This window comes from Tasmannia lanceolata, unplaced genomic scaffold (assembly GCF_043159265.1).
Source record: "Tasmannia lanceolata isolate RefF3 unplaced genomic scaffold, GAP_Taslan_0.1 ptg000015l, whole genome shotgun sequence".
NCBI lineage: Eukaryota > Viridiplantae > Streptophyta > Magnoliopsida > Canellales > Winteraceae > Tasmannia > Tasmannia lanceolata.
The window spans coordinates 34,764,940-34,791,468 of NW_027518692.1; the positions used below are offsets into that span (position 1 = coordinate 34,764,940).

Sequence of the window (26,529 nt, forward strand, 5' to 3'; positions counted from 1 at the left end):
TGGAACGAGTTAGGCAAAGCCCTTTAAACTTGACCCATACCAGGCTAGGTCCCACCTAGTCTCATACCTAAGCAGGCTCCACTCAAGACCGCAACACTATGGTCCTAATCCTGAAGCGGAGTGGCATTTCAAGGTGTCAAGCATTTGCTCATTGTCATTTTGGTCGGGATATCAGTCCAAAAATGGCATCACGGAGGATGTATGGTGAAGCGACTTTCCTTTTATTTTTTTGCAAGTAGGGAAGTTGGGATTTTTGATGGGGGCAAATTTACCATCCCCCAAAAAATTATCTTTTAGAAGAACTATACAAATACGAGATATCATCTGCCCAGCCAGCGTGAAGTCCGATATTTTTCAAAAAGTGCAGTGTGCCCACTTCATAGGATGATCTGAACCGTTCATTTGTTGCGCCACAACGTAAATACGTTGTACCATATAAATCATTTTCATAGGATGATCCTAACCTTCCGATATGTAGAGGTTTCTACAGATCATATAGTTAGGATTATCCAATGGAGATGATTTATGGAGTACAACCTATTTACGTAGTGGCTCAACAAATGGACGGTTTGGATCATCCTATGATGTGGGCCCACTGTTCTTTTTGATAAATACCGGATTTTCTATGCACAGGCATATAAAATCTCATACAAGAACCAACATGTTAGGGGAATTTCGTAAAAGACCATCTTAATTGTCACGCCCCAACCCGGAATCATGGGCTAGGCACGAGACAACACCGTATACCCCATGTGATCAAATTCTATAGGCATGCAAGGCTAATTATCCTCACATAAGCATACTGAGCAATCTAACTTTCCACAAATAAGTTAAAAAAAAATCCACTAGAAATTAAATTCTCAAAAGTAATGACAACCACAGATATGTCTTGCAATCATGGTTTGAAATTTTGGTTTCGGCATAAATTTTGGACCTAGCAAAAACCAAATTTTCAGCCAAAATCCCAGTAAAGACGCATGAAATGTCGAATTTTTGGACCGATTTCAGCTGAAATTTTAGAAAGGAATAAAAAATTAAATTTTTTTTTTCAAATTTCGCCGAAATTGATGAAATTTCCTCAGCTGAAATTTTAGAAAGGAATAAAAAATTAAAATTTTTTTTTCAAATTTCGCCGAAATTGATGAAATTTCCGAAATTTCAACCGAAATTTGGTACGTTTCGCCAATTTCGGTTTCAGAACGTTTCGGTTTTGGTCTTGACCAAAATTTCGGATTTCGGACGAAATTTCAAACCATGCTTGCAATACCTTAAATAAAATCTAAGCCTTTGATAAGCAAATAAACAAAGTCAAATCCTAATCGTTAATCCTCACACTCCCTGAGATCTCGTGATGGACTCGATGATTATAATAGATGGAGTGAATTTGTCAGCTTAGCAAGTAATCCCGTTTACTATAGCTGGCAGATCAAGCATCTGCACAAAACAAGATAGAAGCATGCTAAAAATACAAAGTTATTTACTATGGCATGAGAAGGAAAACACCTCTAAAAAAGGCCTCCGTTATCATATAATATAATAGTAAAATGGAATCCTGGAAAACGTGGTTGCGCCACGTGGCACCCCTTCTACTCCCGATTTATCTTTACTGAGTTTTCCTCTAAAATCATATAAAAAATAGGAATTTCCTCAGAGGCTCCTCTTTATTTTGAACTCTTTTACATAAATCCTCACGTTTTACTAATTTGTCCTCAACTCTACGTGGCAAGAGTAAATCGTATCTAATTGGAAGTTTATTCAATTAGTAGGAAATCCATCTATCTTATCATGTTCTATTCAAGAAGTTTATTCAATTAGTGGTTATCTTATCATGTTCTATTCAAGAAGTTTATTCAATTAGTGGTTGACTGTTTTGCAGAAAAATAAAAATATTCTACAGCTTACAAGGTAACTTCCACCCGAAAAAGGGAACATAGTCTTAGAATATGTATTTAATTCACTTAATTGAAAAGGGTGTAAAGTCTACATGACGGATGATGTATAGGAGACAGAGTGGACCTCTTCTATATATTATTCTCCAGTGGTTGTTATCAGGTTTCTTATTTAAGAGTCTTCTTTTATTTGGGAAAGTTTCTTCATTTTACAAGGTGAGTTTCATATTTTATTTATTTTTTCTTTTATAAATTGTTACTTAGTATCTTCAACTGCGGTTACATATTGAAGGCGCAATGGCTAACGATGGTAGGCCGCTCACTATTTCTGATATCTTCACTCATGCCGGTTTGTTTTTGTTTTTCTTCGCTCACTATTGATTTATTTGTTTGCTTTTTCCCATAGAATTGAGTTCTTATTTGGATGGGTGTTGGAAATTTTAAAGAATTTGAAAAGCAAAAAGTGATTTTTGCCTTGTCTTTAAAATTTAGAGGAAAAGATTCAAATTTTAGTTTCCCTCTTATTTCAAAAGCTAGTGACTTTTGAGTGTGTTTTTTTTTTAAATGAAAAGATTCTTTTTAATGCCCAAAACGGTTTTCATTTTACCCCATTAATTGCTAAATGGTTATAATAATAACACATATTAAAGTTGCAAAACCGTTTCATTTCCAACGGTCACAAATATGAATGTTGGAAGAGAAACGTTCAAGGCTCTTAATTGTGGCTTTTCTCAACATTAATACCCATAAATGGTGGCTCTTTCCAACTAACACTTTGGTGTCTATAAAAGGAGAAGAGAATACGGTTTGGGTAAGGCAAAGAGTTTTTGGGGTCTACGTTTGGGGTGGCTTTTGCCAACAGAAAAAGAAAGAGGTTTACACAGAAAAAGGTTTATGTTTTCTAGTTTTGCTTCATTTCCTTCCTTCTGTTCCTTCCGTGTCTGAGCACAGTTCTAAGGTGGTTCTGGGTGGACCAGTCAGCGAGTGCACGTGGACTGGAGCCATATTTGGCTGTTTTATCTTGGAGCATCGGTTCGCGAATCCCGGTTGCACCGGTAGGGGGCGGATACGATTCTTAAGGAGAGTGACCAGTGACACGACTCAGCCTTCTTCTTCTTAATCGGGTTTCCCATAAACGTTTTTCCATCAAAAGAGATAAGTGCAATCTGTTTTTCATGTTTTATTTCAATTATGGTTTAATTTACAATACATGAATTTTTGGCTTCGACTTGCACAGTTTTGAGGTCGAGTAACATGTTTTCGTTTCAAGTAATGTGTTTTGGGTTCAACTAAGCCATATATTATTCTTTAATTATTTGTTTATAAGATCTGTAGAAATCTGATCTGTCTATTTTATCCAACAGTCTTAAGAATCATATTTGGGCTTCTTAAGATATTGATTCTATCCAACAATGGGTATTAGGCAGAATTGAAGTTTGCTAAACTTGGAGTAAAGGGTCCTCCAATGGAGATGATTTCCCATGCTTGGTCTATTTAGGTCGTGGGGAAGCAAATGAATGACTTCAATCTTTACTGGAAAAACTATGCATAAGGTGAACAAAAATTTGTAGGATGAGAGATTGCATTGCCAAAGAAGATGCTGAGTTTGGTCCCAAAAGCAACAAATTCTAGATAAATATCTTTTGAATAAGCTACTTATCTAGAAGTTTACAACTCACTCAATCGTGTAAAGCTCATTTTTAATATATTTTACAGATATATCCTTCTAACGATGTTTCTAATTTTATTTTTTCAAAAATAAAAAATTAGAATAATTTTTCCTCTCACCCCGTCCATCGCACGGGTCTGCAACTAGTAGCAATAAATACTAAAGACACGATGAGTTAGTGCAATTATCAAAACATGGCAGTGTCAACATCAGTAACCTTTAATTATTTGGACTTTCTCTGCACCATTTGTGGCCATCTTGTTACCTTTAAGAAGATTTGCACTATTTTATATGGCAACTGATATTGTCACTACCATGATTTAATAATCGCACAAACTCAGCTTGTTTTTTTCTATTTTAATTGGCTGGGTACTTTTTTGGAACTACAATAACCTTTGATACTAGTTTAAATGATAAAAGACAAGATGATTTAGTGAGATAATCAAAACATGGTAGTGCCAATATCAGTAGCCTTTTTATAAAGGGATTTGCTAGGCAAGGAAAACAATTCCCCAGCTCACTTTTGCAAAGACAACAGCCACTTAATAGTTTAATATGTTCCTTTGCCATATTAAATTGAACAATGATAATATGAAGGGCACCCTTGCAAAAATCAGCTCCAAGGGCGTCCCCTCCATTGGTGATTTATGCGAAGTCAACACCTTTTTTTAGGGGCATTCCACTTTTTTAGGGGCGCCCTTGGAGGTGATTTCTTCAAGGGCGCCCTTCATTCTATCATTCCTCTATTAAAATTCCATGCTGCCCTATCTCTAAGTCTCTAACACCTTACAAGTGATTAGGGATTTTGATCTGATGGGCCATTATCAGTAAATCAGGACATTTGAAATTGAAGATTAGGAAAACATGAACCAAAAACTGAGCAAATTGTCAAAATCCAACTGTGAAAAATCGCACCCAATTGTGCAATCCAATGGCTCAGAACTTCTAAGACCATCGTGCTGTACTGCTGTAGACCATCCCCACGAGATCAAATTCCCGGGGCATTTTATACGGGAAATGATATATTGGCCCCCATTTTTACTTGGGACAGCTCCTTTTGTGTAAAAGAGTATTTATAAATACAATAGTGGGGCCTGTCCCGGGTAGAAAAATGGGCCGAATATATCACACCATTTGATACACTATATCCGGCTAAGGACCCAGAAATTTTTTCCGCAGGGGGTAGGAAATAGTTTTTATAATATTTATTAATTATTATTATTATTATAAACGGAAAAGTGTTGCTACTCGGTCAGGTTAAATACAGTGGGGGCCCACATTGTTGGGGTGATCCAAACCATTCATGTGAAAGCCCCTTACCTAGATAGGGTAAGGTGTCCACAAAAAATCAGATCCATAGGATCATCCTAACCCATCCAACAGTTGAGGGAAAACTGGGAAAAAAATGGACAAATCAGCCTTCTTTTTTTTAATGTTTTTCCTATTATAAAATCAAAATATCTCATAAACTTCAATTCAATTTGCTTGTGTTTAACCAGGAATTTATCTAGGATTCCGTGGCGGCACCTTAAATTTTTTTAATTTGAGTAAAAGTTACAAGAGGAGAACATAAAAACTGCATGTGTTTCTCCATTTAAATGCTTAAAAAATTCACTTTTTTGCTCCTTCAACATAGGGGCGTCAACGGATCCACTTCGGGTCAAATCCACCTGTCACGCTCCATTCAAATTCCTTATCGGTCAGGTCGGAGTCGGATTGTTCTTTGGATCCTACTTTCCACGTCATGATCACGATCCATTTTAATTCGGACCTTCCATTGGAGTGCCTTATTATATCCCACTAAGCTAAGTAAACAATTATTATTTTTTAAGGCGAGCAATTTAACAGCTTGAAGAAATGTCATTGCAGAGGGATCGATCTCGTTGACGGCGAGCTGCGAAGGAAAGATAAATCAGAACCCTAGTTTTAAGTTTTTATGTTAAAAATGAAATGGAATAAAAACCTGAAAGCTTCCTAGGCCAATGTAAGATCTACAAACGAGGGAGTCTCTCTCGATCGAGTCCTCTTGAGTTTCTTGTCTTCTTGAGAGAGATTGGGATTTGGGATCTCTATTGTTGTTAATGGCAGCCGGGTAGCCAAAAGAACAAAATCCTAAAACCTCTCTCTTTTCCTTCGTGAAAGTATAAAAGGAAACGACTGAAATGAGTGAAATCGCATTCATGTTCGATTCATTAAGTGATAAGAGAGGTTTTGACCAAAATACCCTTCATAGAACAGTTAGCATTAACAAAATTTGGATGGTATTTTTGTAAAACATTTCGGATCGTAACTACCCAATAAGCATCTGTGGTGTGCCCGTACCCAATCCAAAATTTTTCGGATCTCAGATTTCATGATCTGAAACATACCCATCGATGATATTCATGTTTTTAGATCCCGTTCATTAACGTTCGAATTCGGACGATCCATCGGACCGTCTGGATCCATTGACACCCCTACTTCCACATACACTTATTGGGCCCCTCTTTTGTGCATTTGGCAACCATTCTCTTCATTCTGATTCTGGATTCGAATACAATTTTTCAGTGTCCCTGGCAACAAAATCGCGTTAGGCAAACTCACGTCGAAGAATGAATTTTCTGTTTCTTTCAGTAGAATGACGTTTGGTTGCCACAAAAGGAATGTATTTTGTTTTATCAAATTTATGCGATCAAATCAATCAAATGATGGTCCCTTTATTGCGTATTATTATAGCATAATGAAGCATATTAATTGCTAAAATGTTTCATATCATGGTTCTTATTTTCTTCATTTTGAACTATAACATAAACCTTACTATAATAAGTCCAACCAAATGAACTATGTCCCAACTTGTTCGAAGATCTAAACCGTTCACTGGTTAGACCCCACGTAAATAAGCCTTGCCGATAAAATCATCTCCGTAGGATGATCCTAATTCTCCAATCTGTAGAATTTTTTCGGCAAAGCCTTATTTACAGCAGAAGGCATTTCGAGTATGGGCTGTTGCGTGTGAGAGCAGCCACCTCATGAATAAAGACAAAAGCTGCTGAAATGTGAGCCTGTATGGCTGCTCTAACATGGAACCGCCATCTGCGAAATGCCTTTTGCGATTGACCCTAGCAAATCCCTTGTTAAAAATTATCTTTTTCAAAGATCTAATCACCTAAATCATTTTTTAAGATTCGTGTGTGATGAGATCGACAGTGAGGTCAAGGGCATATTTGGTAACTATGAAAATCAGAGCAGATTTGGTAACCATTAAAATCAGAGCTGCTTGGCTTTTTATGAACCACCACCTTTTGCTTTCTGCAGGGTGTTAACCAAAAATGAAGTCAAATTCCTATTTTCCCCCCACTTTGGCTCTGTCACTGCCTCTGAGCCAGAATTTCCACGTTCCAACATGGTAGAACGCGAAATCGGTTCTTGTTTTAAAGTTTTTGGCTTTGCGCGAAGGCTCCTAGCATCTGATGTTTTTCTCAATGTCCTATCTTATTCAGGTACTGTAATTTCAGGTAGAGATACCGTACTGTCATGGAGATACAATTGTAAGCTACTGATATCGGCACTACCATTTTTTGATAATTGCACTAACTCGTTCTGCACTTTATTGTTTAAACAGCTGTCGTAGCCCCGTAGGTTATTGCAGATCCTAAATAACTATTAGAAGCCAATTTAAAAAGAAAAGACAAGCTCTCTTCGTTCAATTATCAAAACATGGTATTGGCAATATCAATTTTCTACTTGAAAACAGACATGCATGTATTAGTTGTCATAGGTTATTGCAGATCCTAAAAAACTATTAGAAGCCAATTAATAAAAAAAAGACAAGATGACTTCATTCAATTATCAAAACATGGTAGTGCCAATATGAATTTACTACTTGAAAACACACATGTATGTCTTGGTATATACACCAGCATATACGTAGGAAAGAGAGCATCCATGGATAGACAGCGTTGATAGAGAAATCCCAAACTGGCGTGTGTTCTCTTTATCTGAGACAGGGCAGAGCTAGGGTTTCTGTTTTTAGAGCTAGGGTTTTCAAACCCTTCACCAGCACCATTCCGTTCTCCAGATAAAACCCATTTCCCAGAAAAAAAGATGCATTTGTTTGATAGATTGATTGTTAGATAAGAGAAAAAAAAAAGGATTGAGAGAGAAGCTGCAGAGAGAGAGAGAAGAGAGCATGGCCAAAACAAAGCCTGGTAAGAAGGATTTGGATTCATACACCATCAAAGGCACAGAAAAGATCGTCAAAGGTAGAACCCAATAATCCCAACTCACAATCCTCCATAAACGATTTTCTTTTCCATTTTTTTTTTTTTTTTTTTTAGTTTTATGGATTTTTTGATAATGGGTTTTTTCTGGGTTTGGTCTTCAAAGGTAGAAACCAATAAACCCAACTCACAATCCTCCAAAATTGATTTTCTTTCTCAAGTTTTATGGATTTTTTGATATGGGGTTTTCTGGGTTGGGTCATCAAAGGTAGAAACCAATAAACCCAACTCACAATCCTCCATAAATGATTTTCTTTTCCTTTTCTTTTCCGAGTTTTATGGATTTTTTTATGTTGGGTTTTTCTGGGTTTGGTCGTCCAAGGTAGAAACCAATAAACCCAACTCACAATCCTCCATAAACGATTTTCCTTTCCATTTTTTCCAAGTTTTATGAATTTTTGGATGTTGGCTTTTTCTGGGTTTTTGCTGCACGGTTCATCAAAGGTAGAAATCAGTAAACCCAACTCACAATCATCCAAAATCAGTTTTTTTTTTTTTTTTTTTCAATTTTTTTTAAGTTTTATGGATTTTTTTTATTTTAGGTCGTTCTGGGTTTTTGTTGTGTGGGTCATCTAAGGTAGAAACCAGTAAACCCAACTCAAAATCCTCCAAAATCAATTTTATTTTTCAAAATTTTCAAGTATTATTAATGATTTGATGTTTGATTTTTTCTGGGTTTTTGTTTCATGGCATTATCTCAGCCGGAGATTGTGTTCTTATGCGTCCGTCGGATTCCGACAAGCCGCCATATGTGGCTAGGGTAGAGAAGATTGAGGCCGATAATCGTAATAATGTGAAGGTCCGGGTGAGATGGTACTACCGGCCGGAGGAATCCATTGGAGGGAGGAGGCAATTTCATGGTGCCAAAGAGCTGTTCCTCTCTGATCACTATGACATTCAGAGTGCCCATACCATTGAGGGCAAGTGCATTGTCCATTCCTTTAAGAACTACACCAAGCTCGAGAATGTCAGCACCGAGGACTACTTTTGTCGTTTCGAGTACAAGGCCGCCACCGGTGGATTCACCCCCGACCGGGTCGCTGTGTAAGTCTCAGTCTAAGCTCATCTCCCTTCCATTTTATTCATCGTTGTTTGTTTTTTCATTTTGCTTTATCTTGCTTTTTTATCTTTTTTTTTTGAAGAAATTTGGTCTTTGTTTGGTGATTTTTGAAGGTACTGCAAATGCGAAATGCCTTACAACCCAGATGACCTCATGGTTCAGTGTGAAGGATGCAAGGACTGGTAACCGTTAATCATCTCCCTTCATTGTCTTTTCTGCTAATTAACAAGAACAATGCTGATAATAAATACTAATAAAGCACTATTATTATTCATAAAAAAATTAATAAAGCTCTATTACTAATAACAGTGATAATGACAACAATTTTGTTTGCCCTTTTAGAAATGGGAATTGACATTGACACTGTGGACTGGCCTCTTATTTCTTCGAGATAGTTTTGTCCCTTGTTATATGTATTTGTTGATGGAATTTTTTTATTTACACCCATCATTGCATTAAGCGTTGACCGTGCTCCATGTATCAAATTCTGGAAAGAAAATCATAACAAAGTTTATCAGTGTGCACTGAGTTTCATAATTGGATTATAGCAACACTATATCTTCATTCAAAAATGGCAGCTGACATCTTCCATTGACTTTTTTGATTGCGCATTATCTCTTCCGCTAGTGTCTCAAACTAAACCTTGGTCTATTGGCTATCCTTGCAAGTTTTCCACTATCTTTCTTTGCAAATTGAATAAGGACATGGAAAGCCTTGAAACTTCTCTATTTTTTTGTGAAATAGACGGTCTGATACGAAGACAGCATGGTTACCATGAAAAACTATATTAAACCTCTCGGGCTTTCACTAATGCGTGTAGCTTTGCTCAATATTGTAGGAGTGTAAGACTTATTTTGTAGTTGTATAGCTTGGCTAACACAAATCATGTTATAGGCCATTTGTGGGTGAGGCATCCACTGTTAGAAATTTGAAATGCTCTATTTCAGGGGATCTACTAAAAATTCAAATGTATGTGTTACACATTTAAAGATGCATGTCTGGCAATGTCACAGTAAGTCAGTAACTTGTTGCCTGCAGTGGATTTCGGGGCAGTAAACTTACGTGCTTCATGGTCTCTTTGACAACTCGGTGTTTTGTTATTTGCACTGTTGCATGGATTCGGATTCGCGTGTCGGGATCCAACACGGATTCGAGGTGTTGGATTCGGCAAACCCCCAAAAGTAGGATTCAGATTCAGTAAGTTTTAAATAAATAAATTTTCAAAATTTAAAATTTAAATATGAGGAATATGTTGGCGTGCTTTAAGTGCACCATTTTTTTGGTGCGCTTAAGTGGTTATAACGCCTCCCATTCATTTAAATGTTTGGGTCCCGCTTAAGCAAACCAATGTGAGGTGTTATAACCACTTAAGCGCACCAAAAAAATGGTGCGCTTAAGTGCACCAACACTTTTCTCTCTCTCTCTCTCTCTCTCTATATATATATATATATATATATATATATATATATATATATATATATATATATATATATATATATATATGAGGAAAGTGTTGGTGAGCTTAAGCGCCCCAATCACATGGGTCCCACATTTTTTGTGCTGATCCAAACCATTCATTTGCAAGGCCCTATCATAGATAGGGTGTGTACCAAAAATCAGCTCCATAGGATCATCCTAACCCCTCCATTTATGGAGGACAAAAATGGGCAGATTTGTGGACAAATAATGTCTGTCCATTTTGACCTCCACAAATGGATGGGTTAGGATGATCCTATGGAGCTGATTTTTGGTACACACCCCATCTATGTAAGGGCCTTTCAAATGAATGCTTTGGATCATCCTAACAAAGTAGGCCCCAATGTGATTGGGCGCTTAAGCTCACCAACACTTTCCTCTCTCTCTCTCTCTCTCTCTCTATATATATATATATATATATATATAGAGAGAGAGAGAGAGAGAGAGAGAGAGAGAGAGAGAGAGAGAGAGAGAGAGTAGTGTTCCTGCGCAGCTGCTCAGATAAGCTATCATTTGAAAGGCTGCTTAAAAAACTCAGCAGCTGCGCAGCGCACCAACACCTATCTGAGCAGCTGCTTCAAAAACTCATGTGGTCCACATTTTTGGGGTGATCGAAAGTATTCATTTGAAAGGCCCTTCCATGGATAGGGTGTGTACCAAAAATCAGCCCTATAGGATCATCCTAACCCAATCAAAGGTAGAGGGGAAAATGGACAGACACTGTTTCTGACCATTTTTTCCCTCCACAAATGGCAGGGTTAGGATGGTCCTAAAGGGCTCATTTTTGGTACACACCCTATTCATGGAAGGGCCTTCCAAATGAATGCTTTGGATCACCCCAAAAATGTGGGGCCACATGAATTTTTGAAGCAGCTGCTCAGATAAGCTATCTGAGCATATATATATATATATATATATATATATATATATATATATATATATATATGTTTGTGTGTGTGTGTGTGGGTGCGCGTGTGTGCATATATATTCATGAAAATTTTGAGGGTTGAGGCGAGTTTTGTATTAAGAGAGGTTAAGGAGGACGGGGGTCGAGGTGCTAGGATTTTTATTAAAAGAGTACGGGTTGTGCTTTCATATAAAAAAAAGTTAAAAAGGAATACAAAATAAAAGGCCCCATGAGCTAGTGAGATATAATTCATGACTCGTGCATATGATATAGAGCACTATTTTGCTTCAAGTTGCGACATACTTTGTGAACATATCTATTTGCTTATGTTATTTCTACTATTGAATAAGCGGTTGAAAGGAAACTTCCTGGCTACCTAGAAATCACATTTCTTCAAATCTAGCTTAGTAAATTTGGAGTGAAGGGGATTCTTTCTTTAGCTGTTATTTTTTCAAATCTGGCTTTGAAACTTTGGAGTGAAGGGGATTCTTTCTTTAACCATCTAATCCTGAAGGAAGAGTTTCCTTCAATTTCAAAATTGGAGGTTAGATCAATGAAGAAATTGCCCTTTATTAATTAGAAAGGGGAACAAGCTCCCCCTTTGTTGAGAAGAAATTGCCATCATTGATTAGAAAGGGGAAGAAGCTCAGAAGTAGAAGAAGAAGAAGAAGAAGAAGAAGAAGAAGAAGAAGAAGATATCTTATCTTGGAGGCCTACGGAATAAAAAAGAAGAGCTTGGAAAGATTTTAGCCTTTGGGATACAATTGGCTAAAAGACTTAGACTCATTTGCCTAGTATGAAGAGCATACAAGGATATAACTGAAATGCTATTGATTGTCCATCCCAAGTTGACTTAAGTCAGTTAGTCATGGGTAGGCAAGGTTTGAATGGCGGTTTGGAGAGTATTGGAGGAATTGGATGAGGCTTTTGTTTCTTTTGCCTTGTATTTGATTATGATTGATAGCACGCTAAAGTTTTCCCCTTGGAATTCAGAGGTCCGAGTAAGGGATTGTCTCCCTTGTTATGTACTTAGTAGTTAATTAAGCTTGTTCATAAAACTAATTGACCATGCAGTTCGGGATCAAAGGATTTTTCGGTAGCTATTATAGAATAATTTTAAGTTGGATAAATCCAATTTTCATATGACATCTTTAACTTCTTGATGATGTGTTTTATTTTCTTGTCCTTTATGGCTTTATTGAGTAGGCTTTCCATCTAAAGGCAATCTTTCGTTGTTCAACTTAGAGGATTAATTGAAGGAAAAGTGTTCTTTTTGGGTGAGTATGGAAGGTTATATGGTGCTGAAAATTGCGTTGACATCTTTGCTTGATTCATTTGGTACTCATGTTTGTGTGGGGGAACTATCCTAACGGTTAGCGAGATTTAGTGGTGGAAAGGTTTGAATAAATACATGTTATTTGGAAAGGACAACTTCTTTCACGAGGAAAGAAAATAGATACTGAACTAATCTGCAGTAGCCAATCTATTGGTGAACGTATGTCTCTTCTCTTTTGCCCTGTGAGTGTGATTGCAACGTACAAGATTTTATTTGGAATAGTGGCGGGGTTGAATCCAAATTTTATTTAGTTTGTGATGCAGTGGCTGTGGAAGTGTTCTTCGATGATCTTGGAGATCAAATAGATCTGAAAATTCTTCCTCTCTTTTTTTTTGGTAGAAAAGGATAAAATCTTGATCTACATCACGAGCGGGGGATGCACGAGCTCGATCAAGCTCGGAATCGATATGATGGCATTCTTGCATTCAACAAGAAATTGAGAAATCAAAGATATGGAACAAAGATTAGGACACAAATCTTCAAATTCCATAATCCTAAGAGAAAAGATGAAAGATAACGAGAAGAGCAAAACACTATATCAAATTTTTCTCTAAGGAGAATCTCTACTAAAATTTCAATTTCGAAAATCAATAGAAAGGAGAAGGAAAGAGGTCTTATATAGGCTGCCCCTACTACAACTTGAAATTCATATACTACCCTGAATGAAACAAAAAAGAAAAAAAACCATTAAGGACAATTACAAGAAGTAAAATGACTAAACAAGGCATCACATGAACAAGCAAAGACACCTCCACTAAGGGGCCATGTAAGAGCTGATGTGTATCAAGGGGATGTTCTTGCATCAGTAAGCCATACATACCGATACGGTTATTTGGAAATTGTGAGGGCTTGGGTGGTAGAAGTTTGCTTGAGGCCTTTTGTTCTTGGCACCTGATCTTGTATAGGTTGTTTCTTTGCTTTTATGATGAGCTTGTATATATTGTTACTTGTTAGGCATAAAGTGTTGCTTGTTCAAGATTTTTAGAAAGGGATTGAGTTAAGATAGAGCAATTAATTGTATTTAGGAGGTTTTGTAATTTTCTCTTACAATTGCTGTGTATGTTAGAGGAAATTTATCACCCTCGGTTTGGAGTAGATAGGAAGGGGTTTTTTGGGTGGAGTCAAGCCGTAAAGGTGGTTTTTTTTCTGAATGGCAAGAAGTTGTTCTTTTAGTTTTAGTTGAACAATGATGACAGACCAAGTCTTAATCTATGATCCTATTAAGGGTAGAAGGCATGTGCTATCTAGCTTATGTTGCATTTTTAGAAGAGCAGAAGGGATGGAGAATCACATTTTCATTTGTTGTCTTATGTCCGAACATATTTGGCAAGCATGCGTTCCCTTATGTAGTTAGTTAGGTCTTTCCTAAGACTAGTTATTTGCAGGGTGGTCTGGGGTCCTTTCAGCACCAAGGGATTATGCTGCATGTCATCCTTTGGGGAATTTCGAAGGAGAGGCACGACTAAACATTCAACGAAAAATTGTTCATACTTGGAAGTTAGTGACATTTTCTAGAAAAAAGTTCCAAGGATGAGTGAGCAAGGTTTGCATAAAGATCAGTAGTTTGTTTGTAGAAGATAACAATAGAAGAGAGGATTTGGGCATATTGGGAAACCCCCTTAGAGTGCTTCAGCTTGATTATTTTGATAGCTCTTTGGCAATCCACGCTTCGTAAATGGGCATGCAGTGGTGGTTGAGACTTGAGATGTATTCTTGGCCTTTAGGTGTAAGTGATTCAATCGAGGTGGAGACTCAAGCCCATTTAGACATATTTTTTGGATTTTTCTGTTAGAAGCCAAGCGTTATTAGTGGAGCGCGACTCTAGTAATTGTATCTCTTGGACCTCTAAATTGAATCCAGGTCCTTGGACATTGGTGTGCATTTTTGACGAGATTTGGGATTTTCTTTGGGTCACATATGTTTATGTTATTTGATAAACATCTGAATGTGAAGTTGTTGATTGTTTTGAACTTTGCATTGGAAATTGTATCCCCTTCTATGTTCTTTCTTTTCGTTTCTTTAAACAAAGTCATTATTTGTAATAGAGAATATGCTAAATTATTCCTAAATGTGTTTATTTTCATTTTAAAGATTTCTTGATATTCAAGGTTTAGCCAACACTTCGAATTTTCAGAAGATACACGTGTCGACCACGACATGTGTGTTGACACGTACCGACACTTCTTCCAACACTTTAAAACGTGCTGCTAGAATTTTCAGACATGATGTGGGAGCTTTGCGATATGTGAAAGGCTATTTGTTATCAAATAGTGTTTACCATATAAGATTTATTAGTTTGTTGAATGAATACCATACATATTTTGTTGCAAATTATGATTATTAATCAATAATTTTATGTGTAACTACGTGTATGGGTGTTCCCCGTTTCTAGATTTAGGGGCTACCTTGTCGGACAGCTCGTATCCGTGTCAACACTCGACACACGAATCCGTGTCCACGATCTTTATATGTAACTAGCTTTTCCTCTTGGAGATATCTATCGATTGGTGAAAGTTGAATAGTATAAAATAAATATTTTATTTTATTTGCTGTTTGAAAATGTCCTGCTTGCACTTATTTATTTATTTATTTTTGAGTTGTAACAAGTGATTTTATTTCATAAAGAAAATGCTTGCACTCATCGACACTTTTTCGTTGCTCCTTTAAGTTGTTATGCTTGCATATATTATATCACTTTTTTTTTATCTTACTTTTATGATTCTCTTAGCAGGTTTCATCCTTCTTGTATGGGCATGACTATCGAACAAGCAAAAAAGTTAGATAACTTTTTGTGTTCTGAATGTTCCTCTGATGATGACACCAAAAGATCCCCGAACACTTTTCCTGTTTCACCGCATGCTGAGTCTAAGGTGAGAATGCCGGCTTTCTTTATTCGTCCCATCCTCGCCCCCCCCCCCCCCCCCCCCCCACACACACACACACACAAGAAGGAAAAAAAGAACCAATATATATATATATATATATAAAGCATTGATTTTTCCATGCACGGTTCACTATTAGTTTTCTTATGATGGTCTTGGTCTCTTTTGAGGTTATGCTGCCTGATCACTTTTGTTAACTCTTTTCTTCTATTACCGGGTTTTTCTGTTGGATGAAGAAAGATTTTTGGGACCGTGGTATTTTGTTATAAATCCTTAGTTGTACTCATAATTTGGAGCACATTAGTGCTGGGAAGAGAACTCATATGAGCCACATAAAAGGCTTCAATTGTAATAAAATAATAGGCCTGGAAGTATTGGTTCCCGTGAGATTAACTGAAGGATTTGATGATGAATACACTGATTTTAGATGTCCGAGTTCCCTCTTGGTTATGTATGCATGGTGTAGCCTTATTACAAGGTTACCCATCTTTTATTAAGCTCAATCCATAGCTCAATCTATGTAGGGTCATTTTGCAAATTATGCCTCTTGCCAAATAGAAACACTAATTGACTATGACACCTAATACTATGGTTTCTTTAGTTGCCATCCGACTTGTAACTTCTAAATTGATATGTAACACATGCTGGCTAACATTGAGTTTGGAGGTTTTTGCTAATACTTCTCTTCAAGATAGTTTGTTTGATCCTTAATTGCAAAATTGTCATAACTTTAAATGGATATGTAACGCATGCTGCCTAAAGTAGAGTTTGGAGGTTTTTGTTAATCTCTTGCTCAAGATATTCTGTTTGATCCTTAATTGTAAATTGTCACAATCATTTCAATTAGTTGATATAATTCTCTTTCTTGTTATATGTTAACCGTCGATTATGATATATCTATTGGTCTGTACTTTATAACCATATATCATGAGCAATTCGTGAATCGATGATTGTGACAGTATAGTACAAACATGTGGTTTTATAGAAATCCAGCTAATATTTTTTGTATGAGTTGGTTGGCAATGTTGAATAGAAACAATGTCATTGGTAATTCTCATTCTCATGGTTTGTTTCTGATATATTTTCAAGGTGGAACCGAAACGGCGAAAGAGATGATAGAAACGCGAGGGGAATGGTGAGAGGAGGTATGCTTTTTATTTGCAAATTAGCTCTTCTTTGATGGTAATGTGGAATTGTACAGTGCAGAGAACAGACTGTGCTTGCACAAACTGGAGGCTTTTTCTTAATGTTATGTTTCAACTTGTTGTTGTCTTAATTGGGTGTTAGTAATTTAGAGTTTGTGATGCATACAATCTGTGCAAAGTGGCATCCTTTTCTTAGGCATAGGATCTTTTTATTAGAGAACAATTGGGAAAAAAATCAAAAGAATGTGGGTTTTGTACCTGTAATATGCTTTGTTGTTATAGGATGCATGTGTTTATAATTGAACATTTTAGGTGTTAAAGGCTGAATATTGCATGTTTAGGGTAAGATTTCTGTGTGTATTAGAGAAGTTATAGTCGCTTCCCAGACCAGTGTGCCTTTGAAAGGATCAACCCTTGAATCACTAAACTGCTATTTGTTTTCTACAATGTTTTGATACCTGGATTGGTGACTGAACCGACACAGGCGGGACCTTCGGAGAAGAAATGGAAGATGAAGAAATATGTACAAGGCGAAAAGAGAACAAAATGATTAAAATTTCTTTCAAATTGTAATTATTCGTTCTATACGGTGGTTGGGATCACTGATCAGTTTCTTTGGGGGGATTTTTTTTTTTCAGTCTGGGATACACTGTTGCATGAGTATGGGTACGAGTGTTGTGTCGGATTCGGCTAACATCAGAAAAAAGGATTCGTGGATTCACTAAAATATTTTTATACATTCTAATTTTATTTCTTTAACATGAGAATCTGATTATAGCAAGTCGATATTGAGAATTTTAGAAGGTGAAGTAAATATAATGTTTTATTTCCGTATAAAAAACTTACTAATATAATGGATAAAACTCAAAACATGTGGTAATTGTAAATATGTTATACCAGTATTTAGAAAAAAAAACATATAAAAGATATCTTAAGTGTCGCAGAGAATCCTTTAAGTATTGAAATCTGGCATGTGTCTGACATGGATTTTTTTTTTTGATGGGTAAGCTGGGGTTAGGCGGACCCCCACCTGATATATTAATAAAGATAAAAAGATACATCAAGAAGAACCAAGAAATCCCTAACGTAGGGAAACAAAAGACAACCAAAGGGGACCTCTAGAGGAGAGCCCCATACAACAGCAAGAAGGCACCCGGCCTTAACAACAAAGAAAACATAAAAGCCAAAAAGGGGACAACAAACAAGCAGAAAAAACAACCTCCAACAGAATTATCCTATTTTTAGAGGAGATTTGGAAATGGAAGGAAGTACACATAATGGATGGGGCCGAAGTAGAGCAGCTGGGGACTTTCCTTTTTTATCCTTCTTTTTCTTAACATTTTGCCAAGCTCCCTCAGAAGAATCAGTTTCTAAAGAGGAAGAAGACTTCAAAATCTTTGAAGAGGACTCCCCGGGTGTCTCAGAATCAAGGTCTTCAAGAGCTGAGTATTTGTTTACAGAATTTGAAACATTGCTGTGGGGAAACACACCTTGCCCAATGCTGATCCGAGCGTGGGAACAAGTAGCACTGATCGGAGGAATTTCAGTTGGGGGCTGAACTGCACTCTCACAAATCTTGGAAACGGGCCTCCATGCTTTTTTGGTTTGAACTTGCATAGGGTTTTTGTGATGGATGCAAACCTCTGTTGCGTGGCTAAAATCGTGACAATGCTTGCAAGCATTAGGTTTCCAATCATATTCTATCTTTTGCACAATTTCTCCTGTGAAAGTTCTTAATTTGATGGAATCTGGTAGGGGCTGCCCGGCTCTTACTTGGATGCAAATCCTTGTGAAGTTTAATCTAGTTGCCTCAGCAGTGTGGGTGTCCATGTAAAGGGGTTTCCCGATTAAGCTAGCAATTCGACTCAAACAATGGGAAGACCAAAACTTAAGGTGAAGCCCGGGGAGTTTAACCCAAATGGGGATTTCTGAGAGGGATGCTTTCTGGAGAGAGGTGTCGGGGTCCCATCGTTGGAGGAGGAGCGGTCTGCCATCATAGTTATGACTATGGTTTTCAAGAACATGCACACAATCTTCAGGGCAAGAGAATTTGAAAAGAAAGAATCCATTTTCTAGAGTGAAGAGTTTGAGGTCGCCCTTGATTTTCCATTTGCGAGCAAGGCTGTCTCGGAGGGATAAGAAATAAAGCCTTCTCCCTAAGAAGTACCCTACCAGACAATTTGCCCACTTAGTCTCTTGGGGGACGATTTCTTCATCTTGGAAAAATAGAGCCACATTAGCCTTTTCTTCTTCATCAGAGGTGATTGGTTTGAGGTTGGTAGGGACAGGATTTGGAAGGTTGCTGCTGAATAGCATTTTCCATGGAGCATGAGCAACTTCATCTTTAGCATGAGTAATCTCCGGATCAGAGCTAGCCTTGGGGTGGCCAATGGGATCTTGATGTCCAGGGGAGTGATCCGATGGACGGATAGAAGGAACGGAGCATTGGTGAAAATCCTTAGTGTTGGAGATCAAGGTCTCAATTCTTGGCTGCAGAATCCCAGATTCTTTATCTAAACTGCTGAGGGCATTATTGTGTTTGTTTTGAATTTGGGTAGGGCGGGAAGGCCCACTTGCAATTGGGTTTACCTCATTCGAAGAAACAAGAGCAACTGGCTTTGCCTCTATACACACATTACTGATTTCGAGAAGAGAAGGAATGGACAGACATGAGCTGTTTGGGACCGCAGAGAGCTTACATTGGTCAAAATTTGAATTCTTCGTTCCTTCCTCGGGAGATGTAGGACAAGGTGAGGTTTGAAATTGGGCTGGGCGGGAGTTTCCCTCCATCTCAATTGGCTTCACAACAGGATAAGGTGGGGACTGAAAAGTATTTTTGTTCTTTTCCTTGATAGGATTGGGTACGGGAGTCAAAATAAAGTCAGTATTACCGGTTGTCATTGAGGCTTCAGCCGGGCAGGAAACCTCAGTCAGAGACATATTTTCCTTTCCAGGGTTTTTTTCCTTTGCTTCTAAAAGAGATGTCTGACCTTTTTCATAACTAGGCAGCAGCACTTGTCTAGATACAGGGGTAGGAGCCTGCGGGGGTGGAAAAGACTTTTTCCAAGTAGGGAATGGGCTCTGACATGGAGTGGGATACCCAAGCTGGAATATCCTTTAGGCAGGGGAAAGGGGTGGTATTCACCAACCCAGGAAAAAGGTTTTTTGAAGCAGAAAAGATGGTTTTCTGATTCAGGAGGGTGGTTTTGTTTTCTGGTTTGGCACGAGCAAGGTCAGGTTCATCCTCTGAAAGGGGGGTTTCACTGGAGCTTGAACATGAATGCTTTATAAAGAAGGAGAAAAGGTCTTCTTCTTCCTCGATTTGCGTTTGAACAGAGGTTTTTGATTTTTTTCTGTTTTTTCTTGTCTTTTTTATCGAGGAGCTACTCCCATAGGGTGGTGAAGAGCTGGTTTCTTTTTCAATCTTTTTAAGGAACTGCATTTTTGCTTGAACTGAGGCTTGAAGATTATCCACTTCTCCATTGAGAATCCTATTTCGAAGTACTTGTAGATGGTGGCTCGGATTCGGAGATGCATTGATCTTGTGTGGTATAAGTTGTATGACATGGATTTGTTGCACATTCAAAAGAATCCATGTAACATAGACCGTTCAGATACTGACTAGACGGGTAGGATTGCATGATCAGTGTGATTTTTGGATTATGGACCGTCTATAGTGACCTGTTGTTCAGATTGGGTCTTGGCCCACGTTGAAGATTTTCTTATAATTTTTTCTAGTGTTGCCATATTCCAAACAACTATTTCTAGTGTTGCCATTTGCAGGACAGAACTAAGCCAGAGGGATCATTCAATTGTTGGGATGCAATGTTTGTTCCTTAGTGAATGTATTAGAAATCGGGGGAAAAAAGAGAGGATCGTATTAACAGACTCCAATCAATTTTTCTAAACACAAATCTGAAGTGTAAATTAAAGTGATATATTGCCATTATTGAAAGAAGTTGGAGTGCAGATATCATCTCTCATTGTTAATAAAAACACAATTAGTCTGTACTGAGTCCACCTTTGATGGGTGGTGTACACTTTGGCTGATATTAATCCTTGACATAATTTGATTCCTTTGGGAATAGGGGTGAAACTTGGGTCGGGCTCATTCTGAATCCGGCCGGTTTAACTTGATTTCAGCTCTGGTTGGGTTGGCCTTCCCTTGGACATGTTTGGCTTAGGGTTGAGAAAAGCCAACCCTATTTAATTTTGGGTTAGGTTAGGGTTGCATCCTTTAGCAATCGTAGCCCGTGTTATGTGCTTGTTAAGGACAGCATGCCAAGGAGTTTGTTAGTTGAGATTATTGGCATGCGGTCCTTTACAAGCATGTAACCACGCGACCCGAACCTGACATTATCCTGATTTTGTTGAGTCCCAAACCTGACTCGGAAGGAACTAATTTTTGCCTCGGGTCAATGCGAACCCGACAATCTACCACTGGCGAACACACGGAAATACCCAAGATCTTGCACTACAACATGGAGAAAATCAAGCTAACAAACTATAACCACAAAGGGAGCAAATCAAAAGCAACCACAAAGCAACCCGCAAATCTCTTCACCGAGTATGGGGAAAAACCTTAGAAAATCCTCCAATTCTTGTCTTGCAAAGAAGAAAACTCTTCAAAGAAGAACAATGGAAGAAGAATATACATTGATAAACAAGACGAGGAGAATACCCTTTTTGCTTCACCACAAAAAGTCTTTCAAGAGCCCAAGAGAAATCCCCTCGTTTTGCTCTAAACCTTCTCTTCAAGAAGAACCTTGTTTTTGCTTCACAACAAAAGCCCTCCTAGAGCCTCCAAGAGAAAATTCCTCTTGCCTTGTCCTAGCTTTCTCCTCAAGAAGAAGAACCTTGCTTTTGCTTCACCACAAAAGCCTTCCTAGGGTCCCCAAGAGAAAACCCTCTTGCCTTGCCCTAGCCTTCTCTTCTCTCTACAGTTTTCCTTCTTCTTCAAAGAGAGATAATACACATCCCAATTAAAAGGGCCAAGTGGGACCCCCCAAGAATGTAATAGAACCGGTGATTTTGTATCACCAACTCAATAGTTTGGCCACGAATCCATTTGAATAGAGCTTTATGGATCACTTTTCAGCAGCAAAGATGGGAACCATGTGAGTGTTGCAAGAAAAAATGTCATACATGAGGTATGTGAAGGAACTAAAACCCCGCTCATGATAAAGGTATATGATGAACCTATCAATATTTTGCTATCAACTTCTTTTAACCACAGGTAAGACATTTTTTTTCTGAACTATGAATAGTGTCTCCTTAAGAAGAACCGCCTTTTTGTTTCTCAATCCTCTCAACCTTAGCCCAATTTTGGCCGAGGTTGGCTTGGCCATCCCTCTGGTTGAGTTGGCAAGCCCACTCGACCCGAACCCGACATTGTCTCCCTAATTTTATTCGGATTTTATTGTGACTAGAATCCATCCTGATCCTTAACCCAAGATCTATTTTTTTGTATTTTTTTTCTCCTTTTGCCCTGGGAAACACGAAACCGACCCTGCTCGGTTTGGAAAATCAGGTTAGGCGGGTTGAGTTAGGGTTGAGAGATTTAAATGAAGTTTGGGTTAGGGTTGACACTACTCAATTCGAGGTTCGTCTTGGGTTGAGTTAGGGCCTCAATACTACCCTAACCCGGCCCGAGTAGCACCACTAGAAATATCATTTCCTCTTTCTTTTTAGTACTTTCTATGCAAATATACACCAAGAGAGAATATTAATAACAAAGGTTTAATTGCTTGAGAGAGGGAGCATGCATGAAAATAAACAGAGTATTATTAGCAAAGGTTTAGTTGTTTCCCATGTGTAAAGGAAATGACATTTCCACCCACTTTTACAAAGTGGATACAACATCCATAAATTCCTCGTCCAACTCCAACTCTCTCATAGAATCAGGCAAAAGACACAGCTCCAAATCCACACTCCCACCTCCTTCAATTCCAGGATAAGAAGATATCTTCCCATCAAACTTATTTCCATTCCCACTGCGCACTCCCACAGCTTTCCCCCATCCAAAATCATTCCCATACATATCAAATCTCGGCGAGCTCCCTACCATTACACTGCAACAATCAAACCCACTTAAATGGTGAACAAATGAACCTTTTGTCCAAGCTTCCACCACCCCTCTCACCACTCCATCAGTCTGTTCCACCACGCTTTGGTGCAATAACCACGCTGCCGACCCAAGATCCTTCGAAAGCAAATCACCCACTGTGGTCGTCGAGTTCAGAGCTTGGATGCAATTTCCAAAGTAATCAGTAGATAATGGTGGATCCAATCTCGTTCGATTGTTAATGGCCAACCTGCAACTTGTTTTCTGATCGACAGGTAAATGTCGAGTACGAGTTATTGCTCTCCATATGTGCGCACACAAGGCCTGGAAGGAGGATATCTTGTTTGTTTTGTATTCTTCATTTGCTTTCTTCTTCAGAAACGTCATCGATTCAATGGAGAAATGGAAGATTCTTTCTCTGAGTAGGGGAGGACTGTATCGCTCGATGAATTCTTCAGGGTGGGAAGATGGAAGGCGGATTAGAGTTTTGTCGAGATCAGGGAGGTACCTGTTGGAAGTGTAAATGATTAAATAACACAGAATCTAACAGCTTAAGCTTTTAGAGTAATTGGTTGTTTAACATGGTATAAGAGCTGTTAGTTGCCTCAAGGCATTAAGGAGTTGTTGGGCTCAAAACCCAACTCCTTGATATTAAAAATCCATGTGTATGGCTAAACCAAAAAAAGGGGCCTCACGTAAGGGGGAGTATTGAATTATAAATGATTAAATAACACCAACTCTAACAGCTTAAGTTTTTGGAGTAATTGGTATAAATGATTAAATAATACCAATAATCAGTTAGGGCCTCCACCATCGGTTGTCACAATCTGAAACAAACAGGGCCTAGAGCATAAGCTTTTGGGAATCGGTTGTTTAACATGGTATAAGAGCTGGTGTCAAGACAAGTCCTGGGTTCAAAACCCAACAACTCCTTGATATTAAACATCCATGTGTATGGCCAAACATAAAAAAGGGGGCCACAGGTGAGGAGAGGGTTGAATTATAAATGATTAAATAACACCACCTCTAAGACTCTAACCGCTTAAGCTTATGGAGTAATTGGCTGTTTAACATGGTATCAGAGGCCCTGGATTCAAAATCCAACAACTCCTTGATATTAAAAATCCATGGGTAGGCCAAACCCAATAAAATAGGCATACTTGAGGGTGAGTGTTGAATCATAAAAGATTAAATAACACCTACTCTAACAACTTAACCTTTTGGAGTAATTGTTTATTTAACAATACCATCGTTGGAAGATCGGCGGGCGAGAGATTAGCTCAGAATCTTTTCCTTTTCTTGATAATTCAGACCAAGCATTGAAGAAATGCCAGTAAGAAGTTCCATCCCCAACAGTATGATTGAAAGAACACCCAACAAAGATGCCGTCAACTAGCTCCGTTAACTGTATTGCGAGCAGAGGTAGTGAATGACCGTCATAGTTAACAGCTCCGTCGAGAGGGAAGAATGATTTGACGAATTCCGGCACATCAATTGGGGAGAGAATGTCAGAAATAGAAACCTTTTCAGCCACCGCGTGGATGAATTCTGCTCCTTGGCCATTACATTCTATGAAAACAAAGGAAGGAGAAGATGAAGAAGAAGAAGAAGAAGAATGTTTTTTAGTTACGAGACGACCTGCGAGGGGGTAGAAGTGGACTAGTGCACGAGAGAGTGAATCTTTTAGTTGGTTGATGATGGGTTCTTTTTCTTCTTGATTTTGGGAGGATGGATTATAGAAGAGGAGACCCTTTTGAATGTAATGAGCAGATAGCATGGCCACATCCCATGCTGTTAAATCGCACCTTGGCGGTTCTTTTTCTAACAGATTTCGCCGTGGTTTGACTGTACATTTCGAGATCTGACGAACTACCTCCATAGAAGACATGTAATTTTTTTTTATGAGCAGAGGAGGAAGAAGAATAGATTGAGAGGAGATAAAAGTATGAAAGTTCATTTGATACTTATGGAGTTGAAGAAGGAAGGCTGGTCTATGTGTGTTTCGTAGCAACTACGACAATAGACTATGTATATTTTTTGGGTGCAGGAAGACAAACGGCCACCAGAATTGACGAAGTCTCATTTAAAAAACGGAAATGATATCAGCACAACCATGTTTTGATATTTGCACTAACTCATATTGTCTTTTCTTTTTGAATGGCTAACACATCTTGTATTTTACTATTTATTTAAAGAGCAGTCAAAGGTCATTACAGTTCCCAAAATGCTTTCACAAGTCAATTAAAAAAGAAAAGACAAGCTAGGTTTGTGCAATTATTAAAGAGCTGTGAAAGGTTTTTAGCACCTACTTTTCACCGGAGACACTTTTGTTTCCCAATTTTTAGCCGACTTCATCCTCATCTCTACCTAGAGAAAAACAATTCCGCATCACGTACACAAACTCAGATGTCAAAAAACTTATTCGGTTCCCAAAAAGCTATGGCAAGACAAACTGGCCCAATTTATTTACACATGGTTGTGCTGGTATCATTTCCCTTTCAAATACATGCCACTTCATAACAATGGAATTGTGAAAGGTATTTTCTGTGTCTTTTACATAGATTAATGTATTGAATATATATTGGTAGTATATACGGTTACAAATAGAGGTCATGCCTCTGTTACAGAAGAATTTGACAGAAAGAATAAAATCCTAACAACTTTGGTCTAACAGAATTTGTACAGAGGAGAGGAGAGAGAGAGAATGACAGCTGGTGACAGGAGGTGTTGTTATATTGATTGTATTTGTGAGGTGTCATTATCCCCCTTCAAACCAATGGGTGGAACAACCAGAAGTTTGGAACGATGAGCCAAGAAGAGAGGTGATGGGAGAGCCTTGGTGAAGATGTCTGCAACTTGCTGAGATGATCTGACAAATTTGGCCAAGAGTTTGTTGTTGATGACCAAGTCTCTGACAAAGTGATAATCCACCTCTATGTGTTTTGTATGCGCATGGAGGACAGGATTTGCAGCCATATGTGTTGCTGAGATGTTGTCACATTTGAGAAGCAGTGGAAGATTTATTGCAATGTGAAGGTCCTTGAGTAGGTATAACATCCAAAGCATCTCAGGGGCAGTGATAGCTAGAGCTTTATATTCAGCTTCAGAGCTGGATCTTGAGACTGTTGGTTGCTTCTTTGATCCCCAAGAAAGAAGAGAATGTCCAAGAAATGTGCAAAAGCCAGTGGTTGATCTCCTTGTGTCAGGACAACCAGTCCAATCAACATCTGTATAGGCAACAACAAGTGAGAGACGACCTGGTTTGAGTTCAATACCAGCAGTGAGAGTAGTCTTGAGGTATCTTAGGATGTGTTTGACTGCCTGAAGATGCTCTGTGGTGGGTGATTGCATGAATTGACAAACTTGATTAACAGAGTAGGAAAGATCTGGTCTGGTGATGGTTAGGTATTGTAATGCTCCAACAATTTGTCTATATTCATGGGGATCAGTGAGGGTTGTACCACTGGATGAAGAAAGCTTTGAACCAGAGGCAGCAGGAGTTATACACGGTTTGCAGCCAGCCATCCCAGCCTTTTGGATGAGATCAAGAGCATATTTGGATTGAGTAAGTTTCAAACCAGTGGAAGTGTGAGAGACTTCAATTCCCAAGAAATAATGAAGCATCCCAAGGTCTGTCATTGCAAATTCAGTGCCAAGATGTTGTATAAACAAAGTGAGTAGAGCATCATTGTTACCAGTGAGGATGATATCATCCACATAGAGAAGTAGAAAGATGGTGCCTTGGTTGGTGAATCTGGTGAACAAAGAGCTGTCTGCCAAGCTTTGAGAGAACCCATTTTTGAGAAGAAAATTGCTGAATCTGTAAAACCAGGCCCTTGGTG

At 38.3% G+C, this 26,529-nt stretch overlaps 2 protein-coding genes across 5 annotated transcripts; one reads left to right on the top strand and one right to left on the bottom strand.

The window, feature by feature from the left end:
• Positions 1 to 7,462: 7,462 nt before the first annotated feature.
• LOC143846820 (chromatin remodeling protein EBS-like) lies at positions 7,463 to 20,566 on the top strand. Of its 4 annotated transcripts, none has more exons than XM_077355392.1 (6): positions 7,463 to 7,799; positions 8,519 to 8,861; positions 8,991 to 9,059; positions 15,325 to 15,466; positions 16,568 to 16,623; positions 20,407 to 20,566. In XM_077355392.1, exons 1-5 carry the CDS (start codon positions 7,727 to 7,729, stop codon positions 16,592 to 16,594), a joined length of 654 nt encoding a protein of 217 aa, XP_077211507.1. In that variant the 5' UTR covers positions 7,463 to 7,726; the 3' UTR covers positions 16,595 to 16,623; positions 20,407 to 20,566. The 4 variants fall into 4 exon arrangements, with proteins under 4 accessions (XP_077211507.1, XP_077211506.1, XP_077211505.1 ...); XM_077355391.1 differs by lacking the exon at positions 20,407 to 20,566 and adding an exon at positions 17,108 to 17,992; XM_077355390.1 differs by lacking the exon at positions 20,407 to 20,566 and having other exon boundaries at positions 16,568 to 16,887.
• Positions 20,567 to 22,378: 1,812 nt separating this feature from the next.
• On the bottom strand, positions 22,379 to 24,666 carry LOC143846321 (uncharacterized). The gene is made up of 2 exons (XM_077354749.1): positions 23,935 to 24,666; positions 22,379 to 23,195 (listed from the first exon to the last, which is right to left on the bottom strand). The coding sequence occupies exons 1-2, from the start codon at positions 24,642 to 24,644 to the stop codon at positions 22,466 to 22,468; spliced, it is 1,440 nt and encodes a 479-aa protein (XP_077210864.1). The 5' UTR covers positions 24,645 to 24,666; the 3' UTR covers positions 22,379 to 22,465.
• Between the last annotated feature and the right edge of the window lie 1,863 nt (positions 24,667 to 26,529).